Here is a 19,331-nt window from a genome sequence, read left to right as displayed (position 1 = left end):
CAGTCATCTGATCCATATTTGACAACACTACAGATAGAACTGACAAAGTACATAATGTAAAAAGAGAGCCAAAAAGAACTCTACTAACATATTGGGGAAAGACTTTCTGCATGATCGAAATACATTAACAGGTGGTGTTTTTCAGTCGCTCAGCTGCTCAGAAGGCAAAAATACATATATGTAGTCTGAAGAAATACTGAAATGAGAAATTGTAGAAGTTTATACAGGTTTAACAATAGAAACATAATTTGGTTGATTAGCTTCCTTCCTGAAAACAATTAAAGAAGATGGGGCGACCTTTCAAATGAAGAGAAAATGCATACTCATACAGATAATTTTATTAAGACTAATTAAATCACATTTTCACATGCAGATAAACAAAGTGGACTAACCTTCGTAACCTCATTTTCATTAGATAACCCTGAGAGAATGAAGCGTGGCCTCTTGTCAGGAGGTGGTGGATCAGGATTTGTAACTGCTACCTCACCCAGTGGCTCCTCCTCAACTGGAGGAATCACAGAATTTTCACAGTCCAGCCGAGCTCGTTTATGTCTCCGCTGACTAGGTGGACTTTTTTGCAATTTGTCATAAGATTCCTGTGTTATATTGATTGGCATTTTCCACGCAGCTAAATTTTAGATAAATTCGAATATGTATAGTATTGCAAAAAATAACATACATACACATATAACATAAACCCATACTCCTAGATTCTTTGCATAACATTGTAAAAAATTAATTCAAAAAGTAATTTCATTCAAATTATTAACTTATAAAAACAAACTTATTATGAACTCAAAGCTGTAGTTACTCTGTCCATAGCTAGTGTTAAAAATTAATATCAGAAGATATTAAAAAACACACACATTTTTATCTGAAATATCCTGTATATGAACCACTGAACATATTTACTGAATTTACGATATACAGCATTGTATAAACTATTCCAATGTCAGACATTGAACAACGTGAATTACTTCTAAGTAAAAAACTTTTATGTCAGTGTAGTAATGAATGGGGAATTAAATCTAGTAGAAATACTTTCACCACTTTTAACTGCTATGACTCACCCATCAGATTTGGTATTAAAGCATATTCAACTCGAAAAGGATTTACAAGGTTAAACTGCTGATATTTTGGATTATCTGGTTGCTGAATGCATGAATATTGTCCGAAAAGAATATCTGTAAGCCACTGCACATTGACTACTGGTTTGCCCCATTCTCGGGCTTTCTTGTACTTCTGCCCATCTGGTCTAAAACAAATAACAGTTTTACTGATATGTAAATAACCCATTATCATCAATGTAAATATCTCTATAAATAATCCATAAAATGGTGCATTTTTGTAACTAAGCAGCACCATGTAAAAAAGCTTAAAACAAAAGCAAAGTATTCGGAATAGAAGCAAAGAAAAAAGGCAGAGAAAAAGAAAGCAGAGAAAACGGACATTATCAACGATGGAAATTAATATGAACATTTTACAAAAAATTTGCGAGTTACAAGGTTTTAGAATCTTGATTCCCTTCTTAAAAGAACATAAAGGCAAATAACGGATAGATAAAAATGTTGGATTGGAGTTCACGGAGGGGGACAGGAATGGAGAAGCAGGGTGTTTAACAGACTACGTAATTCTTAAATCAAGCAAGAATAACTGGATTAGAGAGAACTTAGGCCAGAAAAGTTCCAACTACAGGTGCCAAATAGCAGAGAAAAAGCAGATGAGAGAATGGGCCATGATTGAGAGAATGGGGGCCATTCCGAATCCATGCCAATCAATACCTGGTCTCAGAATTAGCTCGTTCTTTCCACTTTTCTCATCCTTATGCCCCTGAAGATGAATGTGTCCTAAAATCTAGAGTAGCAGTGTTCTTTTGCAAGTGTTACTATTAGGGATATTTGGAAAGTAACATCTAATTGGCTGCAAAATAGAAACCACTGTCTTACCAAACTGGAGACTATTAATAGCCCTAGCTGACCACAAATGCAGAAGGTCAGTGACACAAAGTCAAAGACATTAACACAATGACTGCCATGAGGCCACCAACAGCCACAGTGGAGCCTCACAGCTGCTGCCACATGACCACTAGCAGCCAGAGAAAAGTCTAGTGACTAAGAAGGTGTGCCTGGCCTGGCGATGAAATAATCATCACTAACAAGTGCACCAGTCAATGCCATTAACACTATCAAATCAAAGCCTGTCAGGACTCACTGGGACAATAAGATGGAGGAGATGATAGTTTCCTGGACAGCACTGTCAAAAATATGTGATGATGTGTCACCGCAATGTGTAAGAGTTCAGAAGGGAGACTACCAAACAACGCCATTTGAATATCCAATAAAAAGCTTAAGGTAGAAACCATCTGTGTTAAAAAAAGACAGGGACAGGCTTCTGGTGTGAGCATAATGTGCTTCTGGTGGATGTTCTGTCAAAACTCAATTCTGAAAGCTAATAGAAGAGGAAAATGACTGAGCTGAAAGATTTAAGCTTTCAAATGTATCCTGAGAATTCAGAATTTTGTTTACAGCATGCAATGCTCAGCTCATACCAACTTTACAGCTAATAAGCGTATTTCTGTCTCACAATACCTTCATAATTGTAGCAAGATTAGAATCCTCACCCCTCCTTTTTTTTTAAGTCCGTGAAAGTTTACTACAGGAGTAATTTTTGCTGGCAATTTTTCTGTTATTCCAATAATATGAATGCACCTTACCACTGCAGGTTTTTATAGGAAAGTACTTTTTTATGGGAAAGTAGTTTTTATGACATTTTTGGACAAAAGTTGTCTCAGTTTTCTACCAAAGTGTAGTTTTATCAATGCTGGTGAGAACAGCAAGAAATGTCGACAATTGTAAAAAAAAACCAGCTTTTTTCTGCTGATTAATAATAATTTCTTGTATGATTAATTTGGCTTTCTGAATGGTAGATAATGAAGGAAAAACTAGTTTAACTTACCTTCTACAGACTAGAATGTGATTTTCTCTTGAGAAATAGGCAGTAGGTTTGGCACCAATTTCAACAATCATGAAATGGACCATTCTTCTCTCTTCTTTCTCAAAACCAGAATATGATATTATGTGGTTATTGCAAGGTTTTTCGTCAACCCTATAACAAGGTACGGTATTAATGAAGCATGACTTCACATTTCAATTATTTGATTTGATTTTTTTGTTGTCTCTAGACAAATTTACAGTTGTGAGGTCAAGATATTGGTGACTTGTCAGTGACACATTGCTTATTTTACTAAATATTATGCTGCTCGGCATTTACTTGATATTAAACAAAAAATTTAAGACATACATGATTTTAAGTCTAACAATGATGTATCCTAGAGAAGTATTCCACTTTAAACTACAGTTTACTTCCTGGCACAAAGTTGGTTCAAATGGCTCTGAGCACTATGGGACTCAACATCTTAGGTCATAAGTCCCCTAGAACTTAGAACTACTTAAACCTAACTAACCTAAGGACATCACACACTCCCATGCCCAAGGCAGGATTCGAACCTGCGGCCGTAGCAGCCCTGCGGTTCCGGACTGCAGCACCAGAACTGCACGGCCACTGCGGCCGGCCACAACGTAGGTAAACAAAAAAGTGTTGTGAAGTATTACTCTACATTTTCTAAGACATTCCTAACAAAGGAACACTTCTGAGCAACGTACACACAATATGCTTGAAAACAGGGATTAGTGGCTAGTGCCACAACAGTTTGTTCTAATATACTGACTACGGGTAAGACAGGCTAATGTCCAAGACAGATTACTGCCAAAATATAGTGCACAAGTTAATAAGAGTGGAAAGCCAAGTGAACTGTATGTGGCAGAGGTGGGGTAGGCAGGAAAAAATAGACACGTCAGAAAATAAAAGATACAGAGAACTAAAAAGGAGGGAAGAAAGGAATACTTACTGTTAAGAAATGCCAATTCCAAAGAAATTAACATAACTTTAGGTCAAGTGGGTGGCAAGGAAGGGCACATTGTGATGCCAGTTTCCACTCACGGAGTTCCAAGGAAGAATCCAGATGGCACGTGTGGTGACAAAGGCACCGAGGTCACAACTATCATGTTGAGCAGCATGTTTTGCAATGGGATATTCCACATTGTCTGTACACACCCTCTTCCTATGCATATTCATTTTAACTTATAACTTGGTGTTAGTCATGGTGATATGAAAGGCCAAACGTGTTTACATAACAGCTGGTATTTAACATGTCATTTCTGAGGTGGCTCTTCCTTTGATGTGCATATGTTTTGCCAGTTACAAGACTGGTATAGGTGGTGGTAGAAAGGTGCATACAGCAAATCTTACAGCGGGGATGGTCACAGAGGTAAGAGCCATAGGGTAGGGAAATGGATGCAGAAGGATCATGGGGTCTGCCAAGAATATTGTGGAGATTCAGAGAACAAGGAAAAGCTGTTCTTGGCGTAGTGGGAAAATGTCAGACAGAATAAATTTCTCCTTTACAGTGCAGTTTTAGAAAGTACTCTTGTGAAGTAGGTGATTAATACATTCAAAGGCCAGGACCAAGTGACATGAGGTGTACCAACAGTTCCAAGACTACATTTTGTGTAAGGACCACGAAAATAACAGAAATTAGGGCTCATACATTGGCATGTAACAGTTGTTTTTCCCTCACTCAATTTGCGATTGGAACAGGGCAAAGTAAATTACTAATAGTATCGTGCACCACATGGTAACTTGCACCATGTGGTGGATTGCAGAGAATGTATGTAGATGTAAGAGTTGTGGAGGATGGATGGGCAATGAAACACCACTTTAGGAGGGGTGGGAAGGAACTTAGGTAGGATGTCCCTCATTTCAGGGCAGCATGGTAAATAATCAAAGCCCTGACAAAGGGTGTGGTTCAATTGTTTCAGTCCGGGGTGGTACTGAGTGACAAAGTGGGCGTTCCTCTGTAGCTGGTTCTTGGGAGTGCTGGGAGGATTGGGGTGTGAATGAGGATATGGCACAGGAAACAGATTTACCTCACCTCCACCACCAACTTTTCCAGACTGTGCAGATTGGTGTTATCCTTACAACACATTCTCCACTCCTGAAATTATCCCTGCCTTAACCTACTGTCCCCATACTGTCCACCCAACAGTTTCCATCCCTTCTTTCCTATAAACTCGTCCCAATTCACATCCCCTCACTCTCACTGTGGGCCGCTCTCTGCACACCCACCCACCAGTCATTCCACCTATCTGCTCCTCCCCTTTTCAGCCCCTCCTCGCATGTGCCTGGCAGCCTTGTCCTGCCGCCTTCTACTCCCTGCACGCTCTGCCGGACACTGCTCCTCTCCAACCCAACCCCCCTCCCCCTTCCCTTCCCATTCTGTATAGCTGCTTTCGTTCAACGCAATAGTTGTAGCTTAGTCACAGTGGCCACAGATATCAGTCATGTATGTCTGAGGTGTGTGTGTGTGTGTGTGTGTGTGTGTGTGTGTGTGTGTGTGTGTGTGTGTGTGTGTGTTCCTTTCTTTTTTGAGGAAGGCTTTGGTCAAGAGCTTAGTGTACAACGGTCTTTTCGCTGTGCCTGTCTGTGTCTCAGAAAGTAGCTATCTATTCTTTCCAGAACTTTCGATACTCCAACCTGGACCACATGGTAGTCACATAGTTTACTGTTGATACTTTCTGGAGAATATCACACAACACTTCATATAATCAAAGTAATAAACACTGAGACCACCGATATGGAAAGTCCAGCATGGCTCCAGGTAGCTCTTCACGTGTGTCTTTATGGAGATTGTCTGCATTCGCACTCAATATAACTTCATACTCACAGCAGAAATCAAAAGTATCAGTTCTTGGTTTTTGAAACGAATACTGACTATTCTCCCTAAATAACTTACAATAAGTTGTAATTGGACATAAAACTTGAGTACTGTACACTTTTCTGCACCCGAGTTGGATATTTTAGTTCCCTATGGAGGTTACCTCCTCCTTGTGTTGTGCCATGGAACCTTTCATTGGTTTCATAGTGCGCAGGACTACCAACCATGAAACTCATAATTGAGTAAATATATAAATGTTTTAATTTATTACTTCTTTACAACTAACTGTTTTCACGCACATTTTGCAGTAATCACATATACCACTAAATGTATCTGTAGATTTATCATTGCACTACACGTAGATCAGAAGATACTATGTCGCAAAGATTGAACCATGAGAAAAAGGGAATGGCAGGGCAAAATTCACTACAAATAAAGGTGAAATATGTACAAACAAGTTAATTGTATGTGAAATGTAAATAACCTATGCAATATCTAGCAAAGCTGGATATAAAAGCATCTCCTAAACCCCTGGATTGATTTCAACAAAACCTGGTACACGCATTACTTACTATCTGGAAAGAAATACTGTGGGGATAAGGAACAATGAGCCCTGTACTGGGGTGAGAGTGATAACCTACTGAAGGAGAGAAAAGGTGGGGTGGAGGAGATGGACAGAGAAGGGGGAAGGGACAGATGGACACATGTAGGAGGGAGGAGGCAATGAACAGAGAAAGAGGAGATGGACAGAGAGGGGGGAGTAGGAGATTTACAGAGAGAAGGGCAGAAGAAGATGAATAGAAAGTGGGGGTTGGAGGTGGAGGTGGTGCAGTTGGACAAGGGGGAGAGGCAAAGGGGGGCCAACAGAAGCCTGGAATAAACACATATCTGGGTTAATGCCAGGCACTCAGCTAGTACATTATATTTGTCAAATCTGCAAATGTGCAGTTTCTTAGCCTTTTTTTCGTAGACGGTGGAGGAATTACTACAACTACAAGAGTAGATTGGCTGTTATAGTTTTAGAGCTGTGATGGGTGCTAATATAATTAAAATTGCATGGGGTGGAATGCTGTCTGTAGTTTCATTCCCCATAATAATGTAACACAATACTTTTGCTTTAAGACTTCCTTTGAATTCCACACACATAAGAATGATGAGCTGTGTGTCACTGAAAATGATAACTGTTACACTACATGACTGTTTTTTAGTTCATATATTAATAATAACACTTCACAGTTAACTTATAATGTCTTTACAGTCTTTATTTAATAACAGTTACAAAATACCAATGAAAATTTATTAAGATGTCCAGAGTATCAGTTACCCATGATTACACCTGCACAACAGTTCCACAAAAATTGAAGATGCTAGCAACTTATGTGTTCGTAACATAAAAGTAGCTCAAATATTAAGCATTACTTCTACATTCCATTAATTTTGTGTGATCAGTCACATCCATAACAGAACCTACATATACTAAAATTTAACTCGCATGAATAATTAATGCTACCCATAATCCCTTCTCAAAATCTGAGCTTGCTGCATCCTAAATGTACTACTTTAATTTCATTTTTGCATCTATTTAAAATAACTGACCCTCCACTTAAAACTTACCAACTACACAACAGGCAAACACCTCTGGAATACAATTTACTTTTAAGATGGTAAAATATCATACATACTTGTAAGGGCGTGGAAAATGAACTGCCAATGATGGTGGCACTACCTGTTGTTTCTCCAGGGCATCACTGAGCCAGTATGGCGTGACACATCGTTTACTATCTCTCAAGGCCTAAAGTGAATGAAAGTTAACTGTAAGATTCCAAAACAGAAACACAATTTATGATCTCTCTCTCTCTCTCTCTCTCTCTCTCTCTCTCTCTCTCTCACACACACACACACACACACACACACACACACACACACACACACACACAAGTACATACAACTTCATTTGTTCCCACATCAAGTTATGAACAACACCAATTAGAATTCAAATACACACTAATTCAATGCAGAAATTAGTAAGGTTGTCGAAGAAAAGCAGATAAGTACATTGCGTTGAAGTTCATAACTGGACATTACATAGAATTCTTTATCTGGAGTTCTTAAGGTGGTATGAAATAGGTTCATTATTCAAACCTAATACAGCTTCTACTCTTCTAGGCAGATTTTCTAGTACATTGCAGTAGATGACGGTCAACTACAGCACACAAAACTTCATGTGTGCACAATTTGCTGCTATCCAGCAGGCACTACTTGATACATCTCGGCTTTGGTCAGTCCTCCTTGGTATAGTGCAACATTTCATTTATCATTGTGATGTGACACTTCTTCCATCATTTGGCTTGGCTAATTTTGATTGGCAGAACTTTCTTCAGTTTGGCAGACTCATTGTGCAAACACTGTTTATTTTTATTTATTTATTTATATACATATTCCTTGGGTCCTTTAATGTATGTGAGGTGCTAGGATGTGGAACGGCTTAAAGAATACACAAACGTATTTGCACAGAACATAGTAGTTACTTTCCAAAAACAGACACAGGATATAATAGTCTTTTTACAAAACCAATTGCATGGAAAGTACATAATATAAAACTACAACATAAAAAAACAAGTGATAAAGACATGGTTTAACACGTTGTGTTGTTTAAAACCTAAAAAACATGCAGTGATGCGCACACACACACACACACACACACACACACACACACACACACACCACTCTCTCTCTCTCTCTCTCTCTCTTCTCTATCGAAAATGAACGAAAGGCTTCTTCAGGTAAATGTATAATTAATTTATTTTTTATAATGCTTTGTTACTATGTAGGTGTTTGATATAGTTTGGCACTGAATTAAAATTTTTAATACTTGAGTACTGTACACTTTTTTGCACCCGAGTTTGATATTTTAGTTCACAATGGAGGTTACTTCCTCCTTGTGTTGTGCCATGGAACCTTTCATTAGTTTCATAGTGGGCAGGACAGCCAACCATGAAACTCATAATTGAGTAAATATATTGGGACACTGTAGTAAGTATCTCAAGCTTCTTGAACAGATTACGCCACAAAGTTCTCCACTGTACTCCGCACATTATTTGGAAGATATTGTGACACCCTAATTTGTGAGACTGTCCTAATGCCAAAAGTAGTGGAGAAGAAACATTTTTGGATTTGGAGGATATGATGTTCCCAGCTGGCTATATGAAGAGATCTAGGAAATTGGTGCAATGCACTCTTTGCATTTGCTGACTGCCATGTAAAACAGGGATCTCTAGTGGGACTTTGTGAGCAAAGTTGAAGTGGATGTAACTGGTTTTGCTCTGTTTTAATGTTAGTGAGTTTATTCTGAACCAGAGGAACTCGCATGTTTTGCATGACGAAAGTAAGTCATTTATGCAAATCAAAAACAGCAGAGGACTGAGGACAAATACCTGAGGGACTCCATGGAGTACAGTGCCCCAGTTCGACTCCACCTCCTCCTCTGCTATGCTGTTCTCATGAAGAACTACCTTCTTGTTCCTTTCATTTAGTTAAGATTGTAGCCAGATTCCCACTGCCTTCTAATGCCATTGTGGCTTGCTTTATTGCCAAGTATTTTTTGATCCACATAGTTAGAGAAGTATTTTTTGATCCACATAGTCAAAAGCCTTAGAGAGAACACAAAAGATCCCAACTGACTTCATTTTTATATTAATGGATTCCAATATGTCATTTGTGAGTGAAAATATTGCTTCAGTAGTGGACATAGCTTTTTGGAAACCAAATTATCACTGATGTCAAAATTTTCGACGTGCCTCACAATTATGGAATGCAGTAATTTTTTGAGGACTTTTTGCAAAAGTGGTCAAAGGAGAGATGGGACAATAGTTAGTGACATGTATTGTGTCTCGCTTTTTGTGGAGTGGCTTCATTACAGCAAGCTTCACTCCATCTGGAAAGACACCCTGATACGTAGAGGCATTAAATGTGTAGGCCAAAGCTTTGGATAATGAAATTACAGTGAAATCCAGACCTTTGTAGCTGTTTACAGGTGTTGATAAATATCAACCGGGACTTGGACCTGGGATCTCCTGCTTACATGGCAGATGCTCTACCTGACTGAGCCACCGAGGACACAGAGGACAGTGCGACTAGAGAGACTTGTCTCTGGCACTCTCCCCGTGAGACCCACATTTCCAGTTTATTGTCCACCCACTACATTTGTAGTGCAGATGCACTCACATTACTCAACTCTTAAGGATTAGCTACAAATGTCTGGATTTCACAGTAATTTCATTCTTAGAGAGCTGCAAGATCACCAATGGTGTCTGTTCTTTTCGACACCATATTCACATAAAGCTTTGAATAGTTGATCACAGCAGGCTTTTAGTACTTTACTGGAAATATTATTTACACCTGATGATCCTATGCTTTTTAGTGATTCAATGGCATTCTTTACTCATTTCTGAGACTGGGGATACACTTATTTCATTTACTGAATTCGGATGTGGTATTTCAATATGTCCACGGCACTTTCTAAAAGACCATTGCAGCCTATTTGGACCACAGCAATTATGAAGTGCACACTGAAGGTTTTTGCAACTCTCTCTTGAAGGCTTATATGTTTATTGTCAATATTTAAATGAAATCTACATGTTTATTAGCAATGTTGACACCTGTCTCATTCCTGATTATGTCTCAGACTGTTTTGTTTTCATTGCGGATTGGTTGAATTTAGTGTTAAAATATGAACTTTTGGGCATTTCATTACTTTGCTTATTATTTTATAGTACTTTTTACAATGAATTCTTTGGGAAGACTTCATGAATGTTTTGCTGTGATGTACAATTCACATTTGAGTTTCCAGGTTTTCAGGATATTCTTATCCCTTGGTGATCCATGATTTTCTTGTGATATCTTTGGGTTGATTCTTGTAAACCTTTTCTGGGAAGGAAATTTTAAATAATGACACACTTTCATTGCTGAACAATTGGATTTGAACTGACATTTGCTTAATAGTACATGTGATTCCAATCTATATTTTCGAGGCATGACTTAAAGGCCTTAACCGTTTCATCATTTATGAGCTTGGCTATGTTCCACTGGGGCTCAGTTTTATTCAGCAAGTAATCATATTATGAATGGTAGGTCAACGACCATCATGATCAGAGAGGCCTTTCAGTATTTTACAAATGGTAACACTGCCTAGAGTCCCTTGGTCTACAAATAAATTGCCAATTAGGGTTCTTGAATTAAAAGTTACACTGGTGGGAAAACTGACCACTGGGACAAGGTTGTAGATGTACATCAAATTTTCCAGATCTGATTTCCTATTACAGTGAGTGAAGAAGCTGATACTGAAATCTCCAAGTGCTATGATGTTTCTTTTAGAATAAAATAGATAAAGTAAGAATCAGTCAAGCTGCTTCAAAAAGAGGTCAAGATTGCCTGAGGGTGTCCTATATATTGCTAAAATTAAGAGGGTAGACTTACTTACAGAATACTCAATGGCATGTGCTTCAAAATTCTGCTCTAAATAAAAATCATTTACATTAATTGCTTTATAATTGATACAGTTCTTTATGAAAATAGCAATACCATCTCCTTTTCCTTGTTTTCTGTAGTATAAAGAATAAGATTGTTTTCAGGTACTACAAGTCTTTCCATTCCTGAGAAGCCTTGATACTCAGTGAAGCACAGTACATAAGAGATCTGTACTTCCATTGTCTTTCACACTGACAGAGAGTTTATTTAGTTTATTACATAAGCCTCTAATGTTCTGGTGGATGATTGCCAGGTGGTGCTTTCCAGTGCTAGTTAAAACATTGTACTTAAAAATGAATTCTGAGTCGGTGAGCTCAGGCATGCTTTCTTAACCTGTTATTTCGGAAACCATTCATTTAATGTGGTCTGTCTATATGCACTACCTTTTGTACAGCATAGTTGTTCCTAAGTTTCTGCGCTGAGAAGGGGACCTAACACTTTCTTCCTGACCTGTTTAGGCGCATTCCGTGAGTAGTAAACAACTCCCTACTGAAACTGCTTAAGTCTACAACACGAATACTGCTAAAACTTTGCTATTCATTCATGGTATAAATGAAGCTCACAAGACCAGTGACTGTCCGCAAAAGTCGACGCATTTAAAAAGAAAACTGCAATGTGGAACATTCAGCTTCTGATAAGAATCAGTCCATTCCCCTAAGGTCATTTGCTTCAAACAAAACAAGAATTCTGCACAATATACTGTGGTGTTGAAAGAATTAGATCAACAGCTTTCTAAATGTTTGAGGACACTGTCATACTCACACCTGTTTTTGAGCTGTTTTCGAGTCTGTTTACTATTTCAGCTGAAAGCATCCCTGCGCATCTGCAGTGTGACCGGGGTTGATTTGCAATGTAATTTCTTCTTAAATGGCAAACTCTTTTAAGTTAAAACTGTCCAGGTATTCAACATTGTTTTCCTGAGGCTGAGTTTCTATGTCTCTGTACTGAGACTGAATTGCAAAGATGATATCTAAAAACCGGATTGTATGTATCATAAAAACCTTAAAATATGCATGAAAACTAGTGAAATATCAAGATCAAATAATAAAAGAACATGGTATTTACTGCATGCATTATATCTCAAAATCGAACCTGTGCATATCAATTATGAGGGAGAGCGCCAGCCATGCGAAAAATTGGTACATTTAGAACGCTAAATTTACTTTTTGAATACTTTCTGGTAGAGGTAAGGAAGAGGGCCTTCCTGGGATTATTTTCTAAAAATATTCAAGATAGGGACGCACACTGTGTTTCAACGATTACTCCTTCCTTGCTATTGTTGACGCTAACAAGTAGATGCAATGCGAGTGACTCATAGCGAAAAAATCGGTATGTACATAACCAACTTTGAGATATCTCACACGCAGAGGGGCACGCTCAAAAACTCAATAACATTTTAATTAAAAAAACAATATAAAATCTTGAATTTTTTGAACAGCATTAACTTTTAATTAATACTATTGGACCAAATCATTATTTACAATTTATTTTACATTTTTACACTATTGTAAACATAAATGACCAAGTACTGTTTCAAATATTTGGTAAATAGATTGTGTCTTTAGTCACTCAAAACATTTTTATAATCAGAAAAGGACCATTCTACATCAACTGAGGTAACTGGGCAATATCTGAATTTGGGTGCTACATTGTCACTTACTGTTTCTGGTAATAGTTCACCCCTCCCATTAATAAAACTATTAATTTAGCACAACAGTTTAAAGCTTTGGTTATTGTTTAAAATGTTTTCAAACTTTAGTTTTAGTTTTCTTGGGAATACCTCTGCCAATGAGTAGTTCACTAGCATAATTTTATTCATTAACTGAATAGGTTCATTAAATCCAAATCTTGACTTTCAAGCTTTTTAATACTTGCAGGTAAATGGAAAAATATGAGTGCTAATCACAATAACGTCTTTTTTAGTACCGGAATAATTAAAAACTGCCTTGCACTGGCGAACTGCCAAAGCCTCTGTACTATCGAAGTCATTTACTACCCCTCTAATGGTCTCGAAATGTTCATTGTAAAACAACACAGCTTTGACCCACATACCCCAAGGAGATACTACTGGTTTGGGAGGTAAAGGCACATTTGGTATTTTTATTTTGTAGCAGGAGCCTTTAGAAACACTTTCTTTGTGGATGAAATCAGTTTATTTACATTCACAAAAGTAGAACATACTTCTTCAGCAAGGCGATGTACTCCATGAGCAAAGCACGTCACATGAATCAAATTGGGATAAAAGATAGGGAGCAGCATCTGAAATAAACACAAACGCCCTTTCATGTGCAGAAGATTCTAAAAATAATTTTCTGATATCCACATTTGTAAATCTGGCAACTGTAGAATGATTAACTGTTAAGTTCTTTGCAGGCCACTAAATAGGAAGCAGAAGGTTCTTCTTTAAGGCACCAATAATTAAATTTGCAGTGAGAAGTATCTGTGGTTTAAGCAACTGAAATCCAGATAAAGTTGTCCTTGAGTTCATTGCATCCCCCCCCCCCCCCCCCCGAACGTTTACATAAATTGTCAGTACGTCATTTTTACACAATGTTGATTCATCTGATATATCTTGCATTAAGCAATATGTACGCAGAAATCCTTTGAGGATAGGGTTTGTAAGTTTGTGAAGACAAATATTGCTTGCAATGAATGCTTCATATAGATCCATGTTAAACCAACTGTTATGGTTACCTTGGGACAAATCCCTCCTACTGCAACTTCCTGTTGTCAGAAGTTGTTGTTGTGGTCCTTTCTTCTGTGTTTTTCCTGTATATGAAGACTTGTCTTGACATGCTGGTCTATTTTAAACTTTTTTTTTTTGCACGAAACGTTTTTCTTGCAAACTCAACAATGTAAAACAGTTCCGTCATATGTAAATGTTCCAGGATGTCAGCTATAGACAAACATCATGTCGTAAACACGTTCAACTGCGTACAAGTAAACAGAAAGCTAAACTGAAACAATGGACGTGCGACTAAAAGCTTGCGTAGTTTATTTTAATTGTTGCCGACGCATATGGTATGACAGTGGAGGTGATTCACAGGGGAGCGGGCACAGGAGCACTGGCTCTGTGTGCCTATTCCTGTTCTTCTTCTGTAATGTTTTCACTAGGCAGTGGCCTCTTGGTTATTTTCACCAACATATTTGCATGAAAAGATTTTTTCAATTATGAAACAACAGAAGTCTCAAGTACATGGCAACTTGGGTGATGAAAGTCTGTGAAACTGTCTGAATGCCAGCACTTTGTACCAGATGTTGTTGTTGTGGTCTTCAGTCCTGAGACTGGTTTGATGCAGCTCTCCATGCTACTCTATCCTGTGCCAGCTTCTTCATCTCCCAGAACCCACTGCAACCCACATCCTTCTGAATCTGCTTAGTGTAGTCATCTCTTGGTCTCCCTCTATGACTTTTACCCTCCACACTGCCCTCCAATACTAAATTGGTGATCCCTTGATGCCTCAGAACATGTCCTACCAACCAATCCCTTCTTCTGGTCAAGTTGTGCCACAAACTTCTCTTCTCCCCAATCCTATTCAATACTTCCTCATTAGTTATGTGATCTACCCATCTAACCTTCAGCATTCTTCTGTAGCACCACATTTCGAAAGCTTCTATTCTCTTCTTGTCTAAACTATTTATCGTCCATGTTTCACTTCCATACATGGCTACACTCCATACAAATACTTTCAGAAATGACTTCCTGACATTTAAATCTATACTCGATGTTAACAAATTTCTCTTCTTCAGAAACGCTTTCCTTGCCATTGCCAGTCTACATTTTATATCCTCTCTACTTCGACCATCATCAGTTATTTTGCTCCCCAAATAGCATAACTCCTTTACTACTTTAAGTGTCTCATTTCGTAATCTAATTCCCTCAGAATCACCTGATGTAATTCGACTACATTCCATTATCCTAGTTTTGCTTTTGTTGATGTTCATCTTATATCCTCCTTTCAAGACACTATCCATTCCGTTCAACTGCTCTTCCAAGTCCTTTGCTGTTTCTGACAGAATTACGATGTCATCGGCGAACCTCAAAGTTTTTATTTCTTCTCCATGGATTTTAATACCTACTCCAAATTTTTCTTTTGTTTCCTTTACTGCTTGCTCAATATACAGATTGAATAACATCGGGGAGAGACTACAACCCAGTCTCACTCCCTTCCCAACCACTGCTTCCCTTTCATGTCCGTCGACTCTTATGACTGCCATCTGGTTTCTGTACAAATTGTAAATAGCCTTTCGCTCCCTATATTTGACCCCTGCCACCTTCAGAATTTGAAAGAGAGTATTCCAGTCAACACTGTCAAAAGCTTTCTCTAAGTCTACAAATGCTAGAAACGTAGGTTCGCCCTTCCTTAATCTAGCTTCTAAGATAGTCTTAGGGTCAGTATTGCCTCAAGTGTTCCAACATTTCTACAGAATCCAAACTGATCCTCCCCGAGGTTGGCTTCTACTAGTTTTTCCATTCATCTGTAAAGAATTCGTGTTAGTATTTTGCAGTCGTAACTTATTAAACTGATAGTTCGGTAATTTTCACATTTGTCAACACCTGCTCTCTTTGGGATTGGAATTATTATATTCTTCTTGAAGTCTGAGGGTATTTCGCCTGTCTCATACATCTTGCTCACCAGATGGTAGAGTTTTGTCAGGACTGGCTCTCCCAAGGCAGTCAGTAGTTCCAATGGAATGTTGTCTACTCCGGGGGCCTTGTTTCGACTCAGGTCTTTCAGTGCTCTGTCAAACTCTACACGCAGTATCGCATCTCCCATTTTGTCTTCATGTACATCCTCTTCCTTTTCCATAATATTGTCCCCAAGTACATCACCCTTGTATAGACCGTCTATATACTCCTTCCACCTTTCTGCTTTCCCTTCTTTGCTTAGAACTGGGTTTCCCTCTGAGCTCTTGATGTTCATACAAGTGGTTCTCTTATCTCCAAAGGTCTCTTTAATTTTCCTGTAGGCAGTATCTATCTTACCCCTAGTGAGATAAGCCTCTACATCCTCACATTTGTCTTCTAGCCATCCCTGCTTAGCCATTTTGCACTTCCTGTCGATCTCATTTTTGAGACGTCTGTATTCCTTTTTCCCTGCTTCATTTACTGCATTTTTATATTTTCTCCTTTCATCAATTAAATTCAATATTTCTTCTGTTACCCAAGGATTTCTACTAGCCCTCGTCGTTTTACCTACTTGATCCTCTGCTGCCTTCACTACTTCATCCCTCAAAGCTACCCATTCTTCTTCTACTGCATTTCTTTCCCCCATTCCTGTCAATTGCTCCCTTATGATCTCCCTGAAACTCTGTACAACCTCTGTTTCTTTTAGTTTATCCATGTCCCATCTCCTTAAATTCCCACCTTTTTGCAGTTTCTTCACTTTTAATCTACAGGTCATAACCAATAGATTGTGGTCAGAGTCCACATCTGCCCCTGGAAATGTCTTACAATTTAAAACCTGGTTCCTAAATGTCTGTCTTACCATTATATAATCTATCTGATACCTTTTAGTATCTCCAGGCTTCTTCCATGTATACAGCCTTCTTTTATGATTCTTGAACCTATGATTAAGTTGTGCTCTGTGCAAAATTCTACCAGGCGGCTTCCTCTTTTCCTACTACCGAATTCCAGTCACACATGACTATTAAATTTTCATCTCTCTTCACTATCTGAATAATTTCTTTTATTTGATCATACATTTCTTCAATTTCTTCCTCATCTGCAGAGCTAGTTGGCATATAAACTTGTACTACTGTAGTAGGTGTGGGCTTCATATCTATCTTGGCCACAATAATGCGTTCACTATGCTGTTTGTAGTAGCTTACCCACATTCCTATTTTCCTATTCATTATTAAACCTACTCCTGCATTACCCCTATTTGATTTTGTGTTTATAACCCTGTAGTCACCTGACCAAAAGTCTTGTTCCTCCTGCCACCGAACTTCACTAATTCCCACTATATCTAACTTTAACCTATCCATTTCCCTTTTTAAATTTTCTAACCTACCTGCCCGATTAAGGGATCTGACATTCCACGCTCCAATCCGTAGAATGCCAGTTTTCTTTCTCCTGATAACAACATCCTCTTGAGTAGTCCCCACCCGGAGATCCGAATGGGGGACTATTTTACCTCCGGAATATTTTACCCAAGAGGACGCCATCATCATTTAATCATACAGTAAAGCTGCATGCCTTCGGGAAAAATTATGGCCTTAGTTTCCCCTTGCTTTCAGCCGTTCGCAGTACCAGCACAGCAAGGCCATTTTGGTTAGTGTTACAAGGCCATATCAGTCAGTCATCCAGACTGTTGCCCCTGCGACTACTGAAAAGGCTGCTGCCCCGCTTCAGGAACCACATGTTTGTCTGGCCTCTCAACAGATACCCCTCCGTTGTGGTTGGACCTACGGCACGGCTATCTGTATCGCTGAGGCACGCAAGCCTCCCCACCAACGGCAAGGTCCATGGTTCATGGGGGGTGAGGGAGATATGAATTTTATTATGTCCTCAGTATGGCAAAAATAATATTAAAAAATTGATTTGCTTGTGACCAACGCTGCTGAGAAACATGGAACAGAACTGCATGTCACATGTGGCGCTTTCAAGGTTTCACCCCTTCCCCCTCTACCTATTCAGACAGCATGGCATGGTGGAGGGGTAAGTGCGCAAACAGGTGAGAGAAATTCGCACACATGCACAAGCGCCATACACAGACTGAGTTCTTTGCTGCCTCTGCATTGTTTGCAAATATATCCAGTCATCAGTTCTTCCACTCTTTTGCACAGTATACCCTACTTTTCAGACTGTACGACACCTGCCTCCAAAATTCAGGTGCATCTTATATCTGAAATTAATATAAAAATGTCCAGTGTTTGATTTAAAATTCCTGATAGTCTTGAAAAGGGCCATATATTTGATGCTACGGGAAACCTGTCTCTACCTGGTAACATCAGATTCAACTAGCAGAGGTGCACTGATGCAACAAACGTGAGTTGTGGGGTGGGGATTCACAAGCTTGCTAACACTTGTCTCCCTCACACACCAGCATCGCACATCCAGAACACTGTCTAGTCTATGATAAGTCATTGCAGTCTACATTGCCGGTGAACTTGAACTGAAAGTGATTTGTGTTATCAGCAACCGTAGAATATTTTTATTAGTAGCTATTTTGTAATGGAAAAAATAAAAAATATTCATATGACGTAGACTATAAATTGAAAGCAATAGTATATGCTGAACAACATGGGAACAGAGGAGCTGAGTGGTGGTGGTGGTGGTGGTGGTGGTGGTGGTGGTGGTGGTGGTGCTTAGTGTTGAACGTCCCATCAACAACGAGGTCACTAGAGACGAAGCTCAAGCTCGGGTCAGGGAAGGATTGGGAAGGAAATCAGCCGTGCCCTTTCAAAGGAACCATCCCGGCATTTGCCTGAAACGATTTAGGAAAATCACGGAAAACCTAAATCAGGATGGCTGGAGACGGGATTGAACCGTCGTCCTCCCGAATGCGAGTCCAGTGTGCTAACCACTGTGCCACCTCGCTCAGTAGCTGAGTGGTATTTTGGCCCTCCACCAACAGAAAAATCAATACGTGACTGACAGGACAGTAAATAAAAACTAAAAAACAAGAGGAAAACTAAATCTGCAAACAGAAGACTTAATGTAAAATGGCCAGAACTAGACAATGTAGTGAAGTGGATCCAAATACACACTCATACGCAAGCACTGCAGTGGAAGTTCACAGACTTTACGCGTGAAGTTAGTTGGTACTACAAGTTTAGGAAGCATCATGGACGTTCATCTTTCCATCACTTTATTATTCAACGTTGAAAGAAACCAGTGTGGAACTAAGCCAAATAGCAAATATGGATGGAACTCCTCTGATATCTGATGCGTCAAGTAGCTGAACTGTTGCTATGAAAGAGGCTAAAATTGTAACTAAAAAACAAAAAATGGTGGACACGAAAAAATGCTGTTGTCTTTTTCATGTTAAGCTGACAGCATTTAACTTAATCCAATGATCATTTTCAA

The 19,331-nt window shown here is 38.9% G+C and overlaps 1 protein-coding gene across 6 annotated transcripts in view; it reads right to left on the bottom strand.

Annotated features, from left to right (window-relative positions):
* The window catches only part of LOC126284081 (PAX-interacting protein 1-like), a 163,152-nt gene that overhangs the window by 25,227 nt on the left and 118,594 nt on the right, over window positions 1-19,331 (bottom strand). For all 6 annotated transcript variants that reach the window (XM_049982720.1, XM_049982724.1, XM_049982722.1 and 3 more), the window contains 4 exons: window positions 7,456-7,565; window positions 2,956-3,105; window positions 1,071-1,255; window positions 393-628 (listed from right to left, as the gene is read on the bottom strand). In XM_049982720.1, coding sequence (XP_049838677.1) covers window positions 393-628; window positions 1,071-1,255; window positions 2,956-3,105; window positions 7,456-7,565 — 681 coding nt within the window. The remainder of the gene's footprint in view (window positions 1-392; window positions 629-1,070; window positions 1,256-2,955; window positions 3,106-7,455; window positions 7,566-19,331) is intronic.

The sequence above is a fragment of the Schistocerca gregaria genome, chromosome 8 (genome assembly GCF_023897955.1).
Source record: "Schistocerca gregaria isolate iqSchGreg1 chromosome 8, iqSchGreg1.2, whole genome shotgun sequence".
NCBI classification, from domain to species: Eukaryota; Metazoa; Arthropoda; class Insecta; order Orthoptera; family Acrididae; genus Schistocerca; species Schistocerca gregaria.
The sequence above is the reverse complement of the archived record's forward strand: the minus strand, read 5'-3'. Positions and strand labels throughout refer to the sequence as shown.